The 22928-nt window shown below is 43.1% G+C and overlaps 1 protein-coding gene across 8 annotated transcripts in view; it reads left to right on the top strand.

Annotated features, from left to right (window-relative positions):
• Window positions 1–22928, top strand: part of CACNA1D (calcium voltage-gated channel subunit alpha1 D) — a 252174-nt gene that overhangs the window by 6721 nt on the left and 222525 nt on the right. For all 8 annotated transcript variants that reach the window (XM_075287149.1, XM_075287141.1, XM_075287143.1 and 5 more), the window contains exons 2-3: window positions 16477–16798; window positions 18091–18196. In XM_075287149.1, the coding sequence (XP_075143250.1) occupies window positions 16477–16798; window positions 18091–18196 (428 nt within the window). The remainder of the gene's footprint in view (window positions 1–16476; window positions 16799–18090; window positions 18197–22928) is intronic.

A 22928-nucleotide genomic window follows, 5' to 3' on the forward strand; every position in this document is an offset into this window, starting at 1 on the left:
AACAGCACTGGGGGCATCCCCAATGCTGCGAGAGAACTCTCCAGCGCCGCCTCCATCTTCTTCAGGAACGGATCTTCTTCTGGGGGTTGGCTTCAAACTTCTAGGGCAAGGCCGACTGCGCATGCTCGCCGGCCACAAGAAAACGGCTGCTTGCACAGTATTGTAAGCGGCCATTTTCTTCCGGCCGGTGGCATGCACAGTTGGCTTTGCCCAAGGCCTAGAAGTTTGAAGCCAACCCCCGGAAGAAGACGCGAAGAAGACCCATTCCTGAAGAAGATGGAGGCGGCGCTGGAGAGTTCTTTCACAGCATTGGGGACACCCCCAGTGCTGTTTGAGCGCTGAGGACCACCCCCAGTGCTGCAAGATAACTCATTTGCATACCAACGAAAACTGGTTTATATACCGAACAGCGACGCGGAGAAGACATCTAAGGTAGGAGAAGAATGGCCTTTCTTTCTTAAGGCTATTCCTACGTGATAAGCAGAAAAAATTGAGTTTAAATGATAGGATCCCTTTAAAGTCTGCTGATCAGGACAAATGTTGTTTCACGTCCAGTTAATTCTCCAGTCGATGAAATAGATTTCATTCATCTGAACTGACCCTAGACATAAGGATTCTGCCAATTAATGGCTCGTTATTAGTAAGTCATTATATAGTATCCTCTATGGTTAGCTCACCACCAGGGTGACATTAGGACATCTTACTCTTACATTAGGCTTCTCAGTGTCCACATCTCTTCATCAGTTACTGATGGATCTGCCATTTATTAACCACTTCACTTCCATGTCCCACTTTAATTTCTTATTTTCTGCTATGGAGTATACTAATATGCTCACATCAGTCAAACAGGGTTAACCATTTGTAGACAGCTTTGTTTTGGGGGTTCTCGCCCTGCTTGGAACCCTTTTATGTACTGATGAAGAAATCCATTAGAACTCTGAACCTTTGCAGTCTACAGATGGGTGCCTCTGACTTGCATGTTTGAGTTTATTAGCATACGTTGTTTTCCCATGGTGCATTGCCTGTAAATAAATCCTCCTATACCTCCGGGATCTCTTCAATGAGATCCTGCAGCCCTTGAACTTCTTCTATTAAGTCACAAACCAGTGGTAAAGTTGCAAGTGGTGTTTTGTACCGCCCTCGCCACTTTTCTGAAAGGAGAGCAGGGCACGGAGTGGGCCATCGGATGCACCAGATTCATTATCAGTCACTAGAAAAGGGTGTTTCACCTCAAAATTTTAGCCAATGTGCACAGACTCCTAGTTTGAGAATAGGCCTGGCCCTTGTCATGATTTTTTGTGCATAGTCTGCTGGCACAGGGGACATCAAGACTGGCGGTGCGATATGCTGGTCTTGATGAATAACCCGAATATGTTTTTGCATAGGTAGATTACTCACTCTCCAGCTGTTGTGGAACTACAACTCCCAGCATGTCCTGACACAGCAGTAGTTCTATAGTCAGTAGTTTTACACTCTCAGTCCCATAACATTGAATAGAGCAGTGGTCCTACATTCATACCACTGCTTCATTCTCACAAGGGGCTCAGAGACCCCACACTCTTGGTGGTCAGACTCGTATCCCTTCTGCACAGGATAAATGTTATTTATAAGAGAGCCCCTTTAATAGTCATAGATATCAATGCAAAACAGCTCAAAAAGTTACATGCTAGTAGCAAATTTCCAGGCACATCAGCTATCCGGTCCCTGCAGGAACACGTTACAACATGGATATTGCTCTGATCCGTCCACCTGAAATGCTATTGTTTTTTTGTTGTTTTCTTTTTTTTATAAAGGAATTAACCCTGGTATATTTGTGGTGGTCATGTGGGGTATTATCTGCCTGGCTCATCATGTTAATTGCACCCGCTCCTAGTGACGGACTTCTATATCCGCTACTCACAAATCTCTATTCTTCTGCTCATGATTATATGGAAGGGTTAATGGATTATGTATAGTGGATTATGGCTTCAAGTATTCTAGTCATCACATAGAGCATATATGCCGACTCCGCATGTCTATACTGTCAGGGAAATATAATGTTTATGGGGCCATACGTGTGATACTCTGTCTTTGTCCTCTCTCCATCATAGCTGGTGTATAATGGCTGTAGTCATGTGTCAGTGTGTGTGTGCGTGGGGGGGGTGGGGGGTGGCTGACAGAGTCCAAGTCTCCTGACATTATGTCATATAGGTTATCATGTTGTGGGGACGGCTATGGCTTTTGTTTGTATGGAAAGATTAAGAGCTATATAACTTATGATGAGGGAGGTGTAGACCTAATAACATTATATATATTATTTTATATGGTATTGACTTTAGAGGTCATACAGTACAGCTGAAGCTGACAACAATGGACGTAAAAAATATATATGTAAATATGTATGTATGATGCATATACATATATATAGCTACTAAATAACCTGATGCCCCATCAACAGGGTGATTAATGGTCACAATGGCAGTGATATTGCATACCGCCACTAGTATCTACAATTTCACAACTACATAATAGTTATAAGACACGTCCAATTACATTTCCTAATGATCCGTGAGATATCATGTATATACACATATATTGTCAATTATATGTACCCATTTAAGGACGCAGGCTAGTTTGGATGTAAAGGCTCAGAGACATATATATATATATATATATATATATATATATATATATATATATATATATATATATATATTTATTTATTTATTTATTTTATTTTTGTTTCTGGCTCTGCCTTCCAAAATTCATAACTTTTTTTTTTTTTTCTGTCGACATAACCGTATATGGCTTAGGCTTATTCTTTGAGTGATGAGTTGTACTTTTAGTTGCTACTATTTGGGGGTACATGTAATATTTTGATTAACTTTTTTATATATTTTTAGGGGAGGTCTGTCATTATTCTTTGCATTTTATATACACTTTCTATCAGAATTTTTTACCTTTCCTTTTTAATTTTTTCCTGTCCCACGTGGAGACTTAATCTCCTATAAAATGTACTGTAATACTTCTGTAATACTCCCTAAGTCTTATAGGGAAAGGCAGCCAGGAGGCCATTGATGGGCAACTTAATGGACCTGTCATGGGAGACCCAAAGGGATGAAGAGGGAGTGATCTTTCCCCATAACCATAAAGATGCTGTAATTGTGTGATTTCTATTGACATCACTGGTGTGACATAATAGTATGGCACTGGGTTTTAAGGGGTTAAATGTAATAGCATGACAATAGCAAACAAAATAGAAAATAACTGGGTATTGCGTGTGTGTATATATATATATATATATATATATATATATATATACACACACTCACCGGCCACTTTATTAGGTACACCTGTCCAACTGCTCGTTAACACTTAATTTCTAATCAGCCAATCACATGGCGGCAACTCAGTGCATTTAGGCATGTAGACATGGTCAAGACAATCTCCTGCAGTTCAAACCGAGCATCAGTATGGGGAAGAAAGGTGATTTGAGTGCCTTTGAACGTGGCATGGTTGTTGGTGCCAGAAGGGCTGGTCTGAGTATTTCAGAAACTGCTGATCTACTGGGATTTTCACGCACAACCATCTCTAGGGTTTACAGAGAATGGTCCGAAAAAGAAAAAACATCCAGTGAGCGGCAGTTCTGTGGGCGGAAATGCGTTGTTGATGCCAGAGGTCAGAGGAGAATGGCCAGACTGGTTCGAGCTGATAGAAAGGCAACAGTGACTCAAATAGCCACCCGTTACAACCAAGGTAGCCAGAAGAGCATCTCTGAACGCACAGTACGTCCAACTTTGAGGCAGATGGGCTACAGCAGCAGAAGACCACACCGGGTGCCACTCCTTTCAGCTAAGAACAGGAAACTGAGGCTACAATTTGCACAAGCTCATCGAAATTGGACAATTGAAGATTGGAAAAACGTTGCCTGGTCTGATGAGTCTCGATTTCTGCTGCGACATTCGGATGGTAGGGTCAGAATTTGGCGTCAACAACATAAAAGCATGGATCCATCCTGCCTTGTATCAACGGTTCAGGCTGGTGGTGGTGGTGTCATGGTGTGGGGAATATTTTCTTGGCACTCTTTGGGCCCCTTGGTACCAATTGAGCATCGTTGCAAAGCCAAAGCCTACCTGAGTATTGTTGCTGACCATGTCCATCCCTTTATGACCACAATGTACCCAACATCTGATGGCTACTTTCAGCAGGATAATGCGCCATGTCATAAAGCTGGAATCATCTCAGACTGGTTTCTTGAACATGACAATGAGTTCACTGTACTCCAATGGCCTCCACAGTCACCAGATCTCAATCCAATAGAGCATCTTTGGGATGTGGTGGAATGGAAGATTCGCATCATGGATGTGCAGCCGACAAATCTGCGGCAACTGTGTGATGCCATCATGTCAATATGGACCAAAATCTCTTGAGGAATGCTTCCAGCACCTTGTTGAATCTATGCCAAGAAGAATTGAGGCAGTTCTGAAGGCAAAAGGGGGTCCAACCCATTACTAGCATGGTGTACCTAATAAAGTGGCCGGTGAGTGTATATATATATCAACTCTGACTCCGGCTTCAAAATCAAATGATTACGGTAATCATCAACATTTAATGATTACCGTAATATTATATAATTAATTAGATTATTCTGTATTTCCTTTTATAGGAATGAAATCACTAACTGGTTTATGAATTAGAGGCACTTTGCCATTTTTGAAGGAGTCAGAGTTTGGCCGAAGTTGGGTTCTACCTACCGACTCCTGAGCCTTGTTTTTCTGTGCTTAATACTATGTTTAGTCCTGCTCAGATCTCCAGGGGTAGGTGGACGCCAATCTGGGTATGCAGTACATTGCACCACCCCTGTTTAAGGATAGGGCAAATCACCTCTGTGAAACAGGTATTAGAATATGTTTCGCTTGGCGTTATCTACCCTATTGGTTGCATGTGCCATTATATAGTGCTGTAGCGGAGGTCAAACTAAGACCCCAAAAGGAAGTTGGTTGAAACACGTGTTGGGGTTGGACCCCGTGTTCAGAATTTTTTTTTATATACTTTATAAGCAGTCTATTTCTAGGTTTAGCATTATTCCAGTAGGTACCAAGTGATATTCTACTCATTGATCCCCCGATCTCGATCCTTTAGAAGCCCGCCTCATGTTTGTAACGTGCTGCTTCAATGGCAGGATGTCACGTCAGAGTCCAGATGTAATAGACAGCAGGAGGCAGGCCTAAGAGGGACATTAAAGGGACATTAAACGGTGCAGGAGCAACAAATGAGATTATACTATATCTGGCCATGAAGGGGGCATTATACTGTATGTGGCCACTAAGGTTTCATTATATGATGTGGGGTCTATAAGGGACAATATCTTTACTGGAGACCAGTAAAGAACGTTATACTCTGTAGGGACACTACAGGGGAAGAGCATTAGACTGTGAGGGGCCACTAAATTAGCCTTATACCATGTGAGTGCCTGTATAAGGGTATTATACTGCGTGAGAGGCCACAAAAGGTACATTGTATTGGGCAGTTTCCATAAAACGGTCATTATGCTGTGTAAGTGCCAGTAAAGGGGCATTATACTGTCAGTGGCCAGTAAGAGGGCAATATACTGTATGTGGCCATTAAGGTTTCATCATATTGTGTGGGGACCATAAGGGACAATATACTATAAAGAGATCAGTACCAGTAAGGGGGCATTAGACTCTGTAGGGACACTAAGGGGGGCATTATATTGTTTGGATGCCAATAAAGAGGCATTATACTGTGAAAGGACCAGTGAAGGTTTTTTATACTGTTTGAGGACCAGTAAGGCGGCGTTATACTGTGTGGATGCTAATAAAGGTGCATTATACTGTGTGAGGACCATTAAAGATGTTTTATACTGTGTGGGTACCAGTACAGAGACGTGTGTGGGTACCAGTACAGAGACGTTATACATTGTGGGTGCCAGTACAGTGTGGGTGCCAATAAAGGTGCATTTTACTGTCTGGGTGCTCATAAAAGTGCATTTTACCTATAAGGACCAGTAAAGGTTTTTTATACTGTGTGAGGACCAGTAAGGAGGCATTATACTGTGTGAGGCACAGTAAAGGTTTTTTATACTGTGTGGGTACCATCAAAAGAATTGGACATGGAAATTTACCACACTTGATCCTTTCCCTTCCTCCATTTGTCTCTATTGCATCTGATTGTTGTTTGATCCCATTGAAATTGTGGGTTTCCACTTACTTGTATTTGTACAATAGTCTACTCACTGGCAGTCGGACAAGGAGAGGACATCACCTGCACATGTAGATGCCACATCTGGCATCCCGCCATTACTCTGCGGAGTCACAGAACACCTTTTATTGGTAAGATAGAGGGCGGGTGTTGAGTAGATCACCCATTCTGAAGACACTATTAATGTGAGGAATTGTGCAGGTGCATTAAGGTAGCGCTACTACTGAGAGTCCTTTACTGGCACTATCAATGGGGACACTATAAAGGGCGCTCTCTACTAGCATGGATACAATACGGAGTCTAATTGGATCATTTTTCCACTGTTTGCCCATTTTTATTGCAGTATGTTCCTATATTATCCCAGTTTCCCACAACTGGTATAACCGCTTACCCTACACTATATAACATATCCTAAATTTCTAGCGATGTACCTTTAAGAGTTTAATCCCAATACTCTGGATGTAATCCTTTGTCCTTCTGTATCTCGCAGTACCCAGGAAACAGATCTCGTGCTTTGAGATTTACGTGCCATATTGATTTTTGCACAATAATTGTTTGTTGCGTCCGGTCATATCCTTCTAGAATAAAGACTGTGGCTTCTCACCGGGAATCTTTATGCTAAGATTAAAATGATCAAGAATCTGAGCGCCGCTGTAACTTGTGTATTTTAAGCACTTCACGTTTCTGACTTGAAATTGTAGAGTGGGAATTACTTTGAAAGCTTTTTGGGCGAGACATTGACAGAATAATTGCGTGTTTATGAAATCCGTACTCATCTATCAGGAAAGTTGGATTGTTGGTGTAGTTCGGCAGAGTTTAGGACGTCTTATTCTTGCAGGGCATTTAGCCGTGTGGCGGAAACAATTATTTAACCCATAATCTGCTGCTGTATGTCACTGACCCAACTATATAGACACGTTTACATTTGGACATAGTGATGCTGCACAAAGCCACATTACTACCTAACCATATACGGTAATATTTGGAGATTTTATTGTGGTTCTATAGGATAAGTCATCAGTATCTGATTGGTTGAGGATCAAAACCTGAACTCTGCGCGATCAGCTGATCCAGGTGCCCAATAGAAGCTCCGCCCTTATTTGTGTAATCGGCACTAAGCTGCAGTACCCGGCACTACTGCTATAGAGTGTATGGAGCTATAGCTCTGTTCCTATTAGTGAAAATGCACATGGAGTTTTTTGGCGCTGAATCTGTCTCAAAATCAGCCTCCCTATAGAGCTCTATTGGGAGGGTTTTTTTTGGAGGCTGATTTTTGAGACAGATTCAGCATCAAAATCAGCGCCAAAAAACTCTGTGTGCACTGACCCTTACTTGAATAGGATCAGAGCTGTTTCTGACCCTGGCAATAATACTGTATATACACTGACAGACATGGTGAGGTGATGTTGTAGTAATACTGTATATACACTGACAGACATGATGAGGTGATACTGTAGTAATACTGTATATACACTGACAGACATGATGAGGTGATGTTGTAGTGATACTGTATATACACTGACAGACATGATGAGGTGATACTGTATTAATACCATATATGCTCTGTTCCTCAATATACTACTATGAACCTGTTTCCTGGTAATTACTTGAATGCCAGGGGCTATATGACCTATGTGAGGGGCACATGACTGATGCCATATTTAGTCCTTTTCAGTTGTCCTCGAAGCATTTCACAGGACTAAGGATGGACCATACCATTTTTTGTCCTATTGTATTGATATCTAAGTTGTGAAAACTGGAATACCTCTTTAAAGAGGACCTTTCACCATATCCGGGCACAGGCAGTTCTATATACTGCCAGAAAGCTGACAGTGCGCTGAATTCAGCGCACTGTCGGCTTTCCCGATCTGTGCCCGGTGTGAAGAGCTTACGGCCCGGTACCGTAGCTCTTCTATGGTCAGAAGGGCGTTTCTGACCATTAGCCAGAGACGTCCTTCTGCCTCGTGGCGCCAATCGCGCTGTGCTGTGGAGCGGGGAGGAACGCCCCCTCCCTCTGCTCACACAGCTTGTCCGTAGACGAGCATTATCAGGAGAGGGAGGGGGCGTTCCTCCCGGCTCCACAGCACAGCGCGATTGGCGCCGCGAGGCAGAAGGACGTCTCTGGCTAATGGTCAGAAACGCCCTTCTGACTGTAAAGCGCTACGGTACCGGGACCGATAGCGCTTTACACCGGGCACGGATCGGGAAGCGATGTATTTAGGAAAAGTCTTAAATCCACATTAACAAGCAGTATAGATAGGATCCTTGTGACGGGACAACCCCTTTAAGTTTCAGTGAAGATGGGCCCCAACCTTATTTGTTAGCTGCTGTGCCTGCGACTCTGGTAAAGGCGGCCATGATGTCAACATATCAATATATATCTATCTGCGCATTCTGTCTGTCTTATGACTGCTTTATTCAGGTGGTGACTATTAATCCTGCCTAGTAATCTTGTTTATTGGTCCCTCCGCTATGTTGCTCTACTTCCCATGTGATTAATGGCAGTCCTGCCGTGCAGCATGCTCTCAGTAACTATATAGCAATGGTGCATCCCAGGAGAGCTTTTACTTTTAATGGTGGTCATTTGTAAGCCCTGATAATAGTTTTCAGTCATCTCTCTAGCGGGAGGTCTGCTCCGAGCCCCGGAGATGGGTTAATTTTTATAAATATCTATGTGTATAGATCAATATGTGGCCTGGCTATGCCCAAGAGGCGTCCTGTTATACATATGTTCTACATCTCACTGCCTTGTAATGGTACAGCAGTTATTAACTAGCTGTGTGTTCAGTGGCAGACCTAGTCTGTTCCTCTGTGTTTTGCACAGATATATACGATAATAAAATACTTTAGGGTGGGTAATTTTGTTTTTATTTAGTTCTCACATCCCTCTACACTTGGCCCAACACATTTATCATAAACCATGCTAGTTTCCTGGTGTGAATTATAATGGAAATCTACGCCAGTTCCTAGCTCTACTCCGGCACATGAGAGTGCGCCCAGCATTTTCCAGTTTTTTTCTTCAGCATTTTTTTAGACTTAGGCTGGGTTCACATCTGCGTCAGGTATCCGTCCACTTGCAAACAGTTTTGAGAGAAAAACGGTTTGGTACAAAAACAATTCCAAACAGTTACACAGCGGATACCCGATACGGATTAGTTATTGGGTGTCCGTTCAAAAAAAAAAAGACTTTTTTTGTCAGTTTGTGTTTGTTCATTATCCTTTTGTGTCAGTTTATGAGCAATCTGTTGTTTTTTTTCATTCCCCCTTCTTCATTCTGAGTATGCTCAGAGGAAAAAACGGATTGCAAAATGGACACAAACTATTTGTAATCCGTTTTCCATAGACCTCAAAGTAAAAAGAGTAAAAAAAAAAATGGATTGGTTACTGTCCATCTGGAATCATTATATTTAGTACGGAGACAAAGTCCTGAAAGTTTTACTTTTCTCTCTGCACAAAAAAGCGGAAACCAGACAGAAATGGCACAAACTCATACATACGGATTACTTTTAAAACTTATTGAAATCAATGGGTTTTAATCCGGACAGTTCAAATTCAGTTTTTGAAGATTTCAGAACGGATTTGCCGAATGCAGATGTGAATCAGGCCTTAAAGTGGTTTCCATCTTAAAACTTAAAACCTGCACATGTTTACCCACCACTGTTTCCACTTCTGTGGCACTGTGTGCGATCACCCTTCCAGAAGTTACATAGAAGCGAAAGGAGCAATGGCCAAACTTTTACTGTACACCACTGCTCCATTCACATGGAGCACTCAAGGATCCCCATCGTTGTAATCAGTAGCATCAGTTCATTAGTGGTTGAATCCCATTGGTCACAAGAACAGATCCATGTGAAAAGACCGGGGGTGCACATGCTTGGCAACAGCTCCATTCACTTTTGTAGGACCCACTGCCATTGCCATTATGGAAATTCAATGTACATAATAAATAATAATTACATTTTATGCCCCAGCATGCCCCAGCATATTCCGCAGCGCAGTACAATTGGGTTCAAGTACAGACAAAAAAGATACATTGCAAATAAATAGTCAATTCACACAATGGGACCTAGGACCTGCTCACAAGAGCTTACAATCTATGAATGATGTAGACAGAATGATGACCAAGCATGGGCTCCACCGTTCCATCCACATGGGGACTAGGATCTATATACCTTTAATACAGAGGAGCCCTTAAGCCAGGGAATACAACAAGAAGTGTTACAGTAAGCAATGCCAGGGTTAAGCAGATAGTGACCGGTACAATAGTACCAGGATAGCCTCAGCAGCACCGGGGGCCACAGGTAGGGGAGGTTACATTAAGGAGCTGTCGCCACTCCCAACATGTCTGTTTTAGAAAAAATATGTGGATTTCCCTTGAAATAACAATTCTGAGGCTTTTATTCTCATAACTATGTGTCGCTCCTCCATTATTACTCTGGAAATTTGTGAATAAATTGACAATTATTATTCTTAAGACTAAATTCTCTGTCTATGCAAAGGAAAAGTGCTTTGCAGTATGAAAAGCCTTGACGGTTTTTTAAGATCCATTCACTTGGTTAAATTCTGTATTACAACCAAAAATCAAAGACCTCACGTGCATGGGTAAATTTTTAGACTTGCCAGAGAGGGTTACATTTATAACACTAAGGGTAAGTTCACACAAAATTTTTATGTCAGGGTTTTGAGTCCTTATTCGCCTCAAAACCCTGACCAAAAAGACAGCTCCCTTTGAAATCAATGGAAGCCACTTTTTCAGGGAGCTGTTTATTCCGGCTCCTGGAAAAAAGCGAGGTGCTCATTGTTCAGCCCAAGTCGCCTCACGATTCGGCCTGAAGACACTCCCTCCTCCCGTCTAGGTCCATTCATTGGGCCTAATCCGGAGCGGAGTGCGCGGCTGGATGCTGGTGCAGTGCACCGGCTTTCACTCACGGCGACCCGTCTTTCGGACCGGGACCTGAGGCGGCCTCCGCTTCAGGTTCCATTCCAATAAACTCCGTCTGAACTTACCCTAAGGCCATGTTCACATGTATGCCTGAGTCTTCACAGTGTTAGCTGAAAACTGCGAAGGAAAAAGGACTTTTTCCTCCTCCAGTTTATAGTCAATGGGGTCCGCCAGGCATGTGTGAAACCACAGAATTGGACAGCCCCTTTAATTCAGTAGCAGAAGTGCTCTAATAATAAACTTCAAGGCTTCATAGTGAACACTGGAGGTCCTTAACAATGGCTGTAGTTCACTATGGTAACGCTCCAGCGAATTTGATGATTAAATATTACAAAGCAGATTCTTGTGCAAGCGACGTATCTCCTGAAGAGCGAATAAAGAGGTTATTTCATGAAGAAATTCCTATTACATTGAAGGAAAGTCGGTGATCAGCAAATTGCTGAGAACGTTGCTACAGAATCTGGATCCACATTTTCAATACAGTGCTACGCAGTTAGTTCATAGAAGTGGATCCCAGTGGAGGTGCCCTCTCTGTCTGCCATAGTCCCTAGTGCTGGGGCGGCAGGGGATGGATTTGCTACTGAATTTCGGTCAAGGGAATAGAGTAATATGTTCCCCTGAAAGTTTTGCCTCAGTGGAATCAGGAGGTTTTCACACGTACAGGAATTGCTGCATGTCCTTTTGGTTTTTTATCCTTTAAAAAACCTCCAGCACAAGTCAGTCTTGTAGTACAGGTGTCAGTCGCAGCATGTGGGTTAGTCTCATCCACTATGTTGCCACTGTACATCACAGAGGGTTCGCCACCAACAAGATTGCAGCAGCTAAGGCCTCTTGCATGTCTGAATGTGCACCCGAGGCTGCGTTCCGAGATGTTGGAGGACTTGCTCTATAAATATCGGAGTGTAAAGGTTATAATCATGTAATGTATGAAAAACATTGTTATCCTTAAAACCTGAATGCTAGATATAGTTGCTTATGCTTGAAACTGGTATAATGTTATATGATAAGATGGTGCCTGTATACAGGATGGGTGCAAGAAAAACAAATGCTTGGATTGCTCCTCAAGACAGCGCCCCAAGGTCACCACGCAGGAGCGGGAGTAGCTGGCTATATATGGCACTGCTTAAACATTTTCTGTTTGATTGAGATGTGCCATGCCAATCAGGAATGAATATGAAAACTTACGTTGTTGTTATAGCACTTCCTCTCTCTGCTACTATTTAACCCCCATTTTTTTTAATAAAAAAGTGCGTCAGCAAAACATTCCATTGCTAAGAGAGGAATTAATACCAACCTTTGCGTCTGGTATCAATACCTCGTCGCTAGCCCTTAACTCATATAAGACAACGACAGTTACCCGGGATTATTGGTTAATTATTCATAAACACAACTCTGACCATCCAAATGGAGCTTAGGCTGCCCCTGGCCTGAAATCTCAGGCGTGAACATGAGGTCTTACTCAATACAAGTTCTGCCCATGTGTCCCTAGCCTTGTAGAGCACAAAGAAAACAGTTGTCTTCACGAGACCATCCTTGAGAACAGAACCTCTTACTGAAAGACCCCTTTAAATTAGAAGGTCAGTGTAATTATCTAATGGAGTATGTGCTAGTGAGTATAGTCCACTGGGTGCCAACAGGTCCCATTAGATCAGTGGAGTCTGAGTGCTGGTGGTGTCCATCTTGGTATAGATCCAGCAGTACATTGTGGCCTTTGTTATAACTGTAGCGTCAACGCAACCAAATGATCCCTTCCTCATAAATATTTCATGAACAGCGTTATCTTGTGCCACACATTGTATGCAGGGCCAGATTATGATTGGTGGAGGTCTCTGGCCAAAAATATCCCACCTGTTCCCCTATTCCAATCACTTGTAGAAAAAAGGTGGCCATCTTCACAGAAGACTGTCGATTGCTGAATGGCGGTCAGGAAGGTTAGACGGTGGAAGCCCCAGGGCCTTTCCTTATGTATTAGGTATAGAATATGATCCAGTGAGTCTCTTCTATAGCTGACAGGTCCCAGATATCACCCGTACACTGCTGCAGCAGACATGTTGCTTCCGGTTCGTGTACAGTTCTACGCTTCTTTCCAGTGTAGACTTAGCATTGGCGTCCTGCGTCTTCCTATGTTACTGGGCATAGGAATACAAAATGCACCAGTAGGAGTCCCACTCGGGCCCAAAGTCACCACGTAACAATAACTAGATACTAGTATTAAAAATGGCAAGTAAAGTCTGGACTTCTGTCACAGATGTTGCCCTGGGGTCTAGGAGCTTCAGGTTAAGTCTCTGCTCAAACTTACACACTTTTCTTTCTAACATTCTTAAGGGTCTATTGACACAGAAGAATTAATTCATAGATGATATTAAAAAGAGTTCTGTCTCATATTTGCTCCAAAGACCGGCTAGAATATGCCTCAGTTGCCACCGTAAGGCTGGGTTCACACGGGGCTTTTTGGACCGGAACGGTTGCGGTCCAAAATCCGGGTAGCTGCAGTGCACCGGCATCCAGTTGTGCACTCCGCTCCGGATTAGGCCCAAATGAATGGACCTAGTCGGGAGGAGGGAGTGTCTTCACACAGATTTGTGAGGCGACTCCGCCTGAAGAATGAGCATGTCCGTTCTTTTTTCCTGGAGCCGGAACAAACCGCTTCTGGAAAAAAGAACTGAGCCGTTTTTTTGGTAAGGCGGATACAGCCTGAAAATCCTGACCAAAATACCCTGTGTGAACTCAGCCTAATGGACACTTATGTTCTTCCAGCATGCTGTAAAAAGAAGTACCGTGCATGATCTTATTATGGTTCCCACCGCCTGTTTAGTCCCATTGTATATGAGGCTAGTCATCGAGCAAACCTGCAACGGAAAGCCAACGCTATGCCAGTATTTGGAGAGGAATTTGACACAGAAGACGCGTTCTCTCCAAATTCCTCCTTATACACTTACTGCCATTATCCTGGTGCCTAATAGAAGTTACCAGTATGTGGTCTACCTTCTCAAGAAGGTGAAGCCTCCGGGTCCTGTTCACAGCACCTCATAGATGTCCTATTTGTCGGCTATGACTATAACTTTATATTCACAGCTTGTGTTTGCGGAGAGATCAGGAACACACATTTATGTGGAGGGAATGATAAATTATTGATGTCTTGTGGCCTAGTAGCCTGCTTTGTACATAGTCTCCGGAGTTTCGCATATACTTGTATACCAGAGGAGACTTGTACTCAGGTCTTTGATTTTTGTTAAGAATTAAATATTAATCCGGTAGGAAATTATGCACGCCATATCTCAGCTGCTTGTCAGAAATGCTGCAGGTGGCGTTTTTTTTTTTTTTTTTTAAATATCCTAATACTGGACAACCACTGTAAATAGTTATACTTTCTATAGTTAATACTTTCTCTCTGTGTTTGTGTGTGTATGGACCCGCACCGCTCTTATGCCAATTGCCTATTCTAAGGATATGTCATCAATATTAAAGGGGTTATCCAGTTTGTAAGATTTATGGCCTAGCTTTAGGATAGGCCATCAATATTAGATCTGTAAAGATCACCGGCATTGATCACCGGCATTGCGGCAGCTGCTTACTCACCGTACAAACTGTTGCAGCGATTGTAGATACTGCAGTGCTGCCATAGGTAATTCCCACCCTGCCTCAGTATCGGTGATCTGTGTCGTACCCCCACAGATCTAATATTGATGGCCTATCCAAAGGATAGCTCATCAGTCTTACAAACCAGATAACCACTTTAAAGGGATTCTACCACTAAACCAACATGTTTTCTAATTACCATGTCAGAATAGCCTAAAGAAAGGCTAATCGTCTCTTACCTTTAGACGTGGTCTCCACGGCGCCGTTCCTTAGAAATACCAGTTTTAACCAGTATGCAAATGAGTTCTCCGCAGCAATGAGGGCGGGTCTCAGCGCTCAAACGGCGATGGGGGCGTCCCCACTGCTGCCCGAGAGCTCTCTCCAGCGTCGCCTCCATCCTCAGCTGCAACCCCGACTCTTCTGTCTTCCGTCTCGGTCCAACTTCCTACGCCTGCGCAGTACGCTCTTGTATTGAACTACAAGAGCAAGAGCGGCCTTGCTCTTGTAGTTGAATACAGGAGCGTACTGCGCAGGCGTCGGAAGTTGGCCCGAGACGGAAGACAGAAGAGGCGGGGTTGCAGCTGAAGAACCGGTATTTCTAAGGAACGGCGCCACGGAGACCACGTCTAGAGGTAAGAGAATAGCCTTTCTTAAGGCTATTCTGACGTGATAATTAGAAAAAAAGTTGGTTTAGTGGTAGAATCCCTTTAGACAGTGGAGCTCTAGAAAAATTATTGTATTCCAGTATCTTTATACCGTTCAACTTGACGGAACTGGAGAGGATCTGTAAGGAAGAATGGCAGAGGTTGCCCAAATCCAGATGTGAAAAACTTGTTGCATCATTCCCAAGAAGACTCTTGGCTGTACTAGCTCATAAGGATGCAAATACTCAATACTGAGCAAAGGCTTGGAATAATTATGACCATGTGATATTTCAGTTTTTCTTTTTTAATAGATTTGCAAAAATATCTACATTTCTGGAGGGGGTTTCTGTCAAAATGTGGTGCTGAGTGTACATTAATGAGAAATAAAATGAACTTTTTTGATTTTAGCAAGTGGCTGCAATGAAACAAAGAATGAAAAATGTAATGGGGTCTGAATACTTTCCGTACCCACTGTAAACCTACTATTCAGTGCTCTGTTATAAGAGCTTTAGTTTTGAAAATATTGGAAAACCAGTTCATATGTGATTGTATGTTATGGCTGTTTATTATATACAGACTTAAAGGGAGTGTGTCAGCGCAAAATTGAGATATAAACTAACCACAGTACGTTGTGGAGCTGTCGGCACAGGTTACAAAGATGTATTTCTTATTCACGACCATTGCTCCATTATTGTAAAAATTGTCCTTTATACCTCTGCAAATGAGCAGAAAAGGGGCTTTGGGGGTGTCGCTTTCCATTATTGGGCTTCACTATCTGCTCCTGCTAACCAGCCAGATAGGAGAGAGATGTCAGTCAACTAGCAGGGGCGGAGCTGAGCAGCAGATAGTGAAGCCCATTGCTGAAAAGCCACGCCCCTAAAACTCCTGTCTTCTCATTAGCATAAAAAGGGGCGATTTTTATACGATTGGAGCAGCATCATAGTAAACTGTTCTGACTACCCTACTAGTACTGTGATTGGTTTATATCTCCATTTTTTATGCCATTTAATAGAACTAGTCTATAGTAAACATTTTGTGTGCCCCAAATAATGAAGATGTGTAGGATTGACTTACTGCACTGTCTAATGAACCATGTCCTCTCATTCACAGGGGCGAACTATGCAAGTAGCAAGCGACCTCCACTTGCTGTTGACGGGTCAAGTCTCCAGTCTAGGGGTCCAGGACCATCCAAGCAGACCGTCCTATCTTGGCAAGCTGCGATCGATGCTGCCAGACAGGCCAAGGCTGCCCAGAATATGAGCACCGCAGAGCCTCTGCCGGTTGGATCCTTGTCACAGAAAAAACGGCAGCAGTATGCGAAGAGCAAGAAACAAGGGGGAGGCTCAACCAACAACAGAGCAGCCCGCGCCCTGTTCTGCTTGTCTCTCAATAACCCCATCCGGAGAGCCTGTATCAGTATAGTAGAATGGAAGTATCCTTTAAGGTGTCATTTGTGCATGTAGAATATACATTGTATAGACCGTGGACTTTACTACTGGATTTCTGCTGCAGATTTTCTTTTAAACTGACACATTTTTGAACTTGAAAAATTAACTGTGTGAACATGCCCTTACTAAAAATCTAAAATAACAGGCCAAGGGGCATTGAATTGATTATTGCTTTGTATACTGGGTGACATTTTCTGGTAACGGAAAACAAAGGGGTTTGGCCTCACTTAATAGTGATCCTAGATCACTCTGTAAACCAATGTGATCTTCTAAGATGAATCTAAGGGTTAGTTCACACAGAGTCTTTTGGCAGTGGATTTTGACGTAGAATCTGCCTCAAAATCCACCTGCCAAAACGTCTCCATTGACTTCAATGGGAGCCGTTCGCTTCTTTTTTCCACTAGCTAGTAGCGCGATGCCTTATTATACCGCGGGTTCCGCGGTGTGAGACTCCCTCCCAATTAGGCCCATTCATTTGGGCCTAATCTGGAACGGAACGCCACGACGGGATGCCAGTGCACTATATTGGTATTCTGTCATGGCTAGCCGCACGTAATGTTCACACCCTAAGGCTTTCACTTTGCTTGATTCGCTCTTTAATATGACTGGGGGGTCTGTAATCAAATGCTTCTTATAAAATAACTGTAATGTTTGAAATACAAAACTATGGACTTATCCATCAAGGAAGGAGGAGTAACCTGTACACTGCATATTAAAGTCTGAAGAATCAAGCATCCAAGTCTTCAGGAGCTCAGATTACTGATGTCGTAGATTGGGAGGAAAGTGAACACAAGGTATTTTACAAGGGACCGCAGGGGAAGTGACAAAAATAGAAAAGAAAACCTTAAACTCACCCTCCCTTACCATTTTTTGGGCATCTTTTCGGATGTGATGACACTCGGTGCCTATGTCGCTTCTGTGGCCCAGTCAAAGGATTCAGTGGTCACAGAGCAGTGTCATGCGCCCCGAGGAGGTAGAGACAGAACACGTACACTGCGAGGAGGCTCAAAAGAGGTAACGGAAGGGGAGTATAAATGTTTGGGGTTTTTTGTTTGTTTTTTTCACCACCCTAGCCCTCTATACCTAGTATACTGTGGGATACAATTTGGAATATTTGTGTTGAACCCGGCTCATTGAAAACCAATTTGCCCATGTCTGATACTAATATATGAGGTGTCCTGGATCTGTAGCTGTACTTTGCACCATTTTTATACTCCTTTTACAAGCAATATGTCTCTTTTTGTTGTTGTTGCACTTTCCTTGACCTTGTCTTCAGACCATTTGACATATTTATATTACTGGCGATTTTTGCCAATTGTGTGGCCTTAGCTGTTTACATCCCATTCCCTGAAGACGATTCAAACTCCACCAACCACAACCTGGTAAGTCCTCCGCTGTTTTTCATCTTGTTCTTCTTCTGAGTTGGATCAGGGCAATAATCTTGTACATCACTAAATGTCAATGGAGGATTACGTAATGAAGGAAGCTGGATTTTTTTTATATTGTGGTTGAAAATGTTTCAGCTTTCCTGGCAAAATGGTCTGAATCGCCTCCTGTCCATGTGCAGCTTGTTTCATGACAGAGCCAGGCGGATGGGCACTTGTGAATTAGATTTGTGGAGGATGTTTTGAGGGCTGATAAACAGTGAAGCTCTGTGATGTCTCCAGTGAGCGCTCGTATGACGAAGAGCGGCATGTAAAGAACGTATATGGCGGGCGCTGTGTGTAACCTGATTCAATTATCTCCTCCATGTGGCTTCCAGGCTCTGCTGTGTATGGTGGAGCAACCAAAAGTTCAACTGCTTAGTTTACATCCAGATTTGGACTGTAAGTGAATTATGTGTTATTTTAGTATGTGCGTAAATTGAGTTCCTAATAGCTCCTAATCTTGAAGAGTACCCGAGAGCTCTTCTGACATGTCTGTGGGTGACTACTTGCCTTCTACATGAAATGACGATTCTCAGAACTCTACCTTGTGCCATTCCTTTGTTATTCCTCTTGGAAATGTATAAATAGCTTTGGCAATGCCAAGTACCTATTCGGACGTGCCAATAAAGCATTTTTTTATTTGATTTGAATAGACATCTGAGTCCCCTGTCAGTGGGATATGTCCGTACACAGTCTGAGACTGTTCTGTCAGTGCTGTAGTGCAGTTTTTTCTGAAGAGTTGCCTCTATTACACCTATACAAATACCGCCAGCGTTTCCGTAAGTATAATTGACATTCTGCGATTTACACAAATGTAACGGTCTTTTAAAGCGCAGCATTTTTTCTGCAATGTGTGGATGGGATTAGCCATTAGAGTACTGTAATACACGGCGTTTTCGATACGTGGGGACCCCAGCCTTTAAAAGGAGACCTAAAAATACACCTAAAATAGCGAGTTTTTCCAGTTTACCAGCTGCATTCAGACAGATATAAATACATCTATATGTTATCATCCGTATAGCAGTTTATCCAGTCCCAACCACCGGTCTAATGACCTCAGTTTACAACAGACAGATCCCTATGATGCTGCCAGTTTGAGTCATTGGTCCCACAGTTTTCAGCTGTCATACAGACACTACAATGGTTTGTGGCCTGCTAAGCATGGCCTTAGGTCACATGCACACGACTGAGTGTATGATCCGCGGTGGTTTCCGATACTCTGTCCAGAGGATTATAGAGGAGGTCCCATCCTGCTCAGTGACTTTGGGGTGACTTTGGGGTACATGGATAGGCAAAGATGTGACATTTCTGAAGAGAGCCTTGTCCCTTCATACATTGGTTACATCTCGCTCCTAGACACTTAGGACTAAAGTGACATATAAAACGCTGGTGTTAGTAAGTTTATTCTTGGCACCTCATGTATGAGGTATTAGTATTGTTATGGCAGTATTACCGCTACATCAGGTTGCTATAGTAGGTACAAGTCCTGTTTCCGTTTTCTATGCCATCATCAGATGCGCTTTTAGTCCCGTCACCATGTCTGCCAGCAGGTTTATGGCTCTTTTTATTATAAGTGAGTTCACTTTTGTCATCTACTTGTGGTAATAAAATGTTTGCTTGTTCAGTCCTGTTATATAACACTGAGCACTTGTCGTCTGCCATGTAAGTGGATTCCTGCGGCGTACGCAACTCATTGTAACGTCCCCGTTCAGAAAGTGTAGATGATCTGCAATACAAAGAAATCTCATTACCTTAACATGGCAGAATGTATTCGCTGACGCCTGCCTACAATGGATTTGTATAATATATTCCAGAGGCAGTGTCGGACTTTAGTAATATCTATTCTGGTGGGCCACTATATAGCTACATGCATCCTAAAATGTCGCCAACATTAATGTATTTTCCTGTAGTGTCTTGCTGCCTACCCCTGCCTCTGGCTGTTTCTGTCCTGAGGCCCTGTCAGTAGTCTGCGGCCTGGTTTTTGTCTGGACCAGGGCTCTCCTACCTCTGTGTGCCAGGGATATGTCCCCACACAGTAGCAGGCCTCAGATGATCGGTTATTGGGGCCCGTGCAGTATGGTTGAGGAGATGGGGGCCAAGGGAGGAAGGATCCTTCTTGGCCTAAATCTGCATGTAGATGTCATCTCAGCTGCCCACGTGTCTACAGTACAGTCAGACAGACCTGTGGCTGCCATGAGACGCTTGGGAAAAGTAGGTCTCTGCATGGAAGGAGCACACCTAGACAAATAAAGACATATGCATTGTACTGGGGCATGTATGAGCTGAGCATGCATGTATTTTCAATAGGGAATTCAGTTGCGCAACATCAATCATGTTGAAATTTAACTTGTCACACTCACCCAACCTGTTGTTGGGCCATCTAAAAGGGCCGTGAGTGTTCATTGTGGATGATGGAAGACATGAGAGGGATCAATATAGGTTACTGGAGAGTAAAGAAGTAGGGAAAAGACACCTAGGGAAGAGTGATGTATAGTCACAAGCCCATAATCTGTTGGAGGGACTTCAATCCAACGTTGGTTACATGGCTGGACAGGTCAGATACACTGCCAGACCATCAGACAAGATGGATCGTAGTCACTGCAACAGACTAGTAGACCAAAGGTCTGTGCATGTAAAGCTAGTCTAGATGTGCAGTTTAGTGAATGACAGAAGCGCCAGCCCCTTTGCCATGTGCTATACTTGGTACAGGCGGTGCTGGCATGAGAGTGGCATATATTAGTAAATACAGCTGTGTATGGATGACTAGATATAGCTGTGATTTTACAATCAACTGGGAGGGCGCTGGCACCTCGAGTGCTGTAATTGTCACAAATAGGATGATTGTGCCCGTATGCTGGCGATCCCCTGGCAGCGTCGCCCCCACTGACTGCGGCTCTAATCCTTCCGCAGATCTTTACTTATTCTACATTCTTCTTAACTCCTGAGCTTAATTCTTGTAGTCCAAAGTTTACATTGATGCTCCAGTTTCTTTAATGTGTTTTAATGTGTTTTCAATGCATTATTCATGCGATTTTTGTCTAATCCATAGAGATCACTGGGAATGAGCAAGACTTCAGAAATGGGGCTGGGTGGGAGTATATACCGTATATTAATCCACCGTACATGATTGTTCTCTTTGAAATTCATGTCTGATTGCATTTCTCATTCAAGAAGCTTAAATCCATTTAACTCTCCCGGACCATTCCTCTTAATATTTCAGGTGGCCGCCGAGGACTCTCAGAGCGTTCTACGTATTCTGTAAAGCATGTCTTAAAGGAGAAGTCACATGTTCCCCTAAAGTATGGTATCACCTGTGGTTGCCTAAATAATCTGTAGCTGCCATATTGTTACAAAGATATCACACATAGGAAGTTGATGCGGGTTCCACCCAGATGCAGTATCCCAGTAGGCGACTTCTTTCCCTTTCTCCAAATCTTAGTCACAGATGTCCAGCTCACACGTCTTGGTCTCTTAGGCTCGTATGTGTGCCCAAGGAACCTGTGGAATATTAAAGGGGTGGTCCATGATTTTTTATTTGTATAACCTATCCTGAGGATAGACCATAAATATCTGCTCAGTGAGGCCCCGCGTGAATCAGCTGTTCATGAGCCATGTGCTATGTATAATGGCCGCATGCTGTTACTACTTCTCTGCTTTCTTTGAAGTCAATGCTATACAGGGCACAGAGCCATTTGCTTCTGTATAGTACAGGGACCATAGAATAGGCCACAATAAAACACATGGATAACTCCTTTAAGGATAAATGTAGTTAGGCTAGACACAAATGGGTATTGTGAGCATACAAAAATTACCTTGTGGAACGCAACGGTTGGAGCGCATGCACACATTGCAGCGGAGTGGCGTCAGAACTGCAATGAAAAAATTTACATGGCAGTTTTTGATACAGTTTCTTAATTTTATAAGTGAAACTTGTTTATTTAACATGTTTTACCTGTAAAATTAAGAAATTGCACCAAAAATCGCATCAAAACTGCATGTATTTTTTTCCGTCGTAGTTTTAACTGCGCCCAATTGCACTGTGTATGCGCCCCTGCTCTCCTCAGCCTCCCACGTGGTGTCTAATGTGAAAATAATCTGCTAAATGTTTCAGGATTATTTCTTCTATTGGTTTATTCTGGACACAGGGTCTTCAGCAGAGATCCCAGGTAAGTGTTGAGCTAGTGCTGATGGTTTTCTGTAGATTTTTTTGGTGCGGGATCACAGCACACACCGGCGGCATCCGTGTCACATCATGTCTCCTACCTGCAGAATGTGGTCATTGGCCACCATGGCTGTGCAGGGCTTCAGGTGCGGCCAGCGCTGTGTTGTCTGTGTGCTCACCCTACATGTATATTAGCAGGGTTTAGGTGGACAGTAATGGGAAGAAATAGTGAGTGTTATGTGCAGCACTTGTAATGAGTGGAGATGTATTTCCCCTCCAGTCATCACTAATATTACCATACCATCTGCTTTATGTTTTTAGCAGATTTCATGTTTGTAGAAACGGCCTGTAATGAAAAAGGAGAAAGCCCAGTGGGGGAGATTTATCATCTCCCTATGCCAGAAGAATGGCGTAGTAAAGTCACAAACCTTGGGTTTGCAAGTTTTTCAATGCCATTTGCTGGAGGATGCTCTATTTATGATGAGACATACACCTTGTAATAAGGCACGCATCCTCTGCTAGTTC

This window comes from Leptodactylus fuscus, chromosome 9 (genome assembly GCF_031893055.1).
Source record: "Leptodactylus fuscus isolate aLepFus1 chromosome 9, aLepFus1.hap2, whole genome shotgun sequence".
Classification (NCBI taxonomy): Eukaryota; Metazoa; Chordata; class Amphibia; order Anura; family Leptodactylidae; genus Leptodactylus; species Leptodactylus fuscus.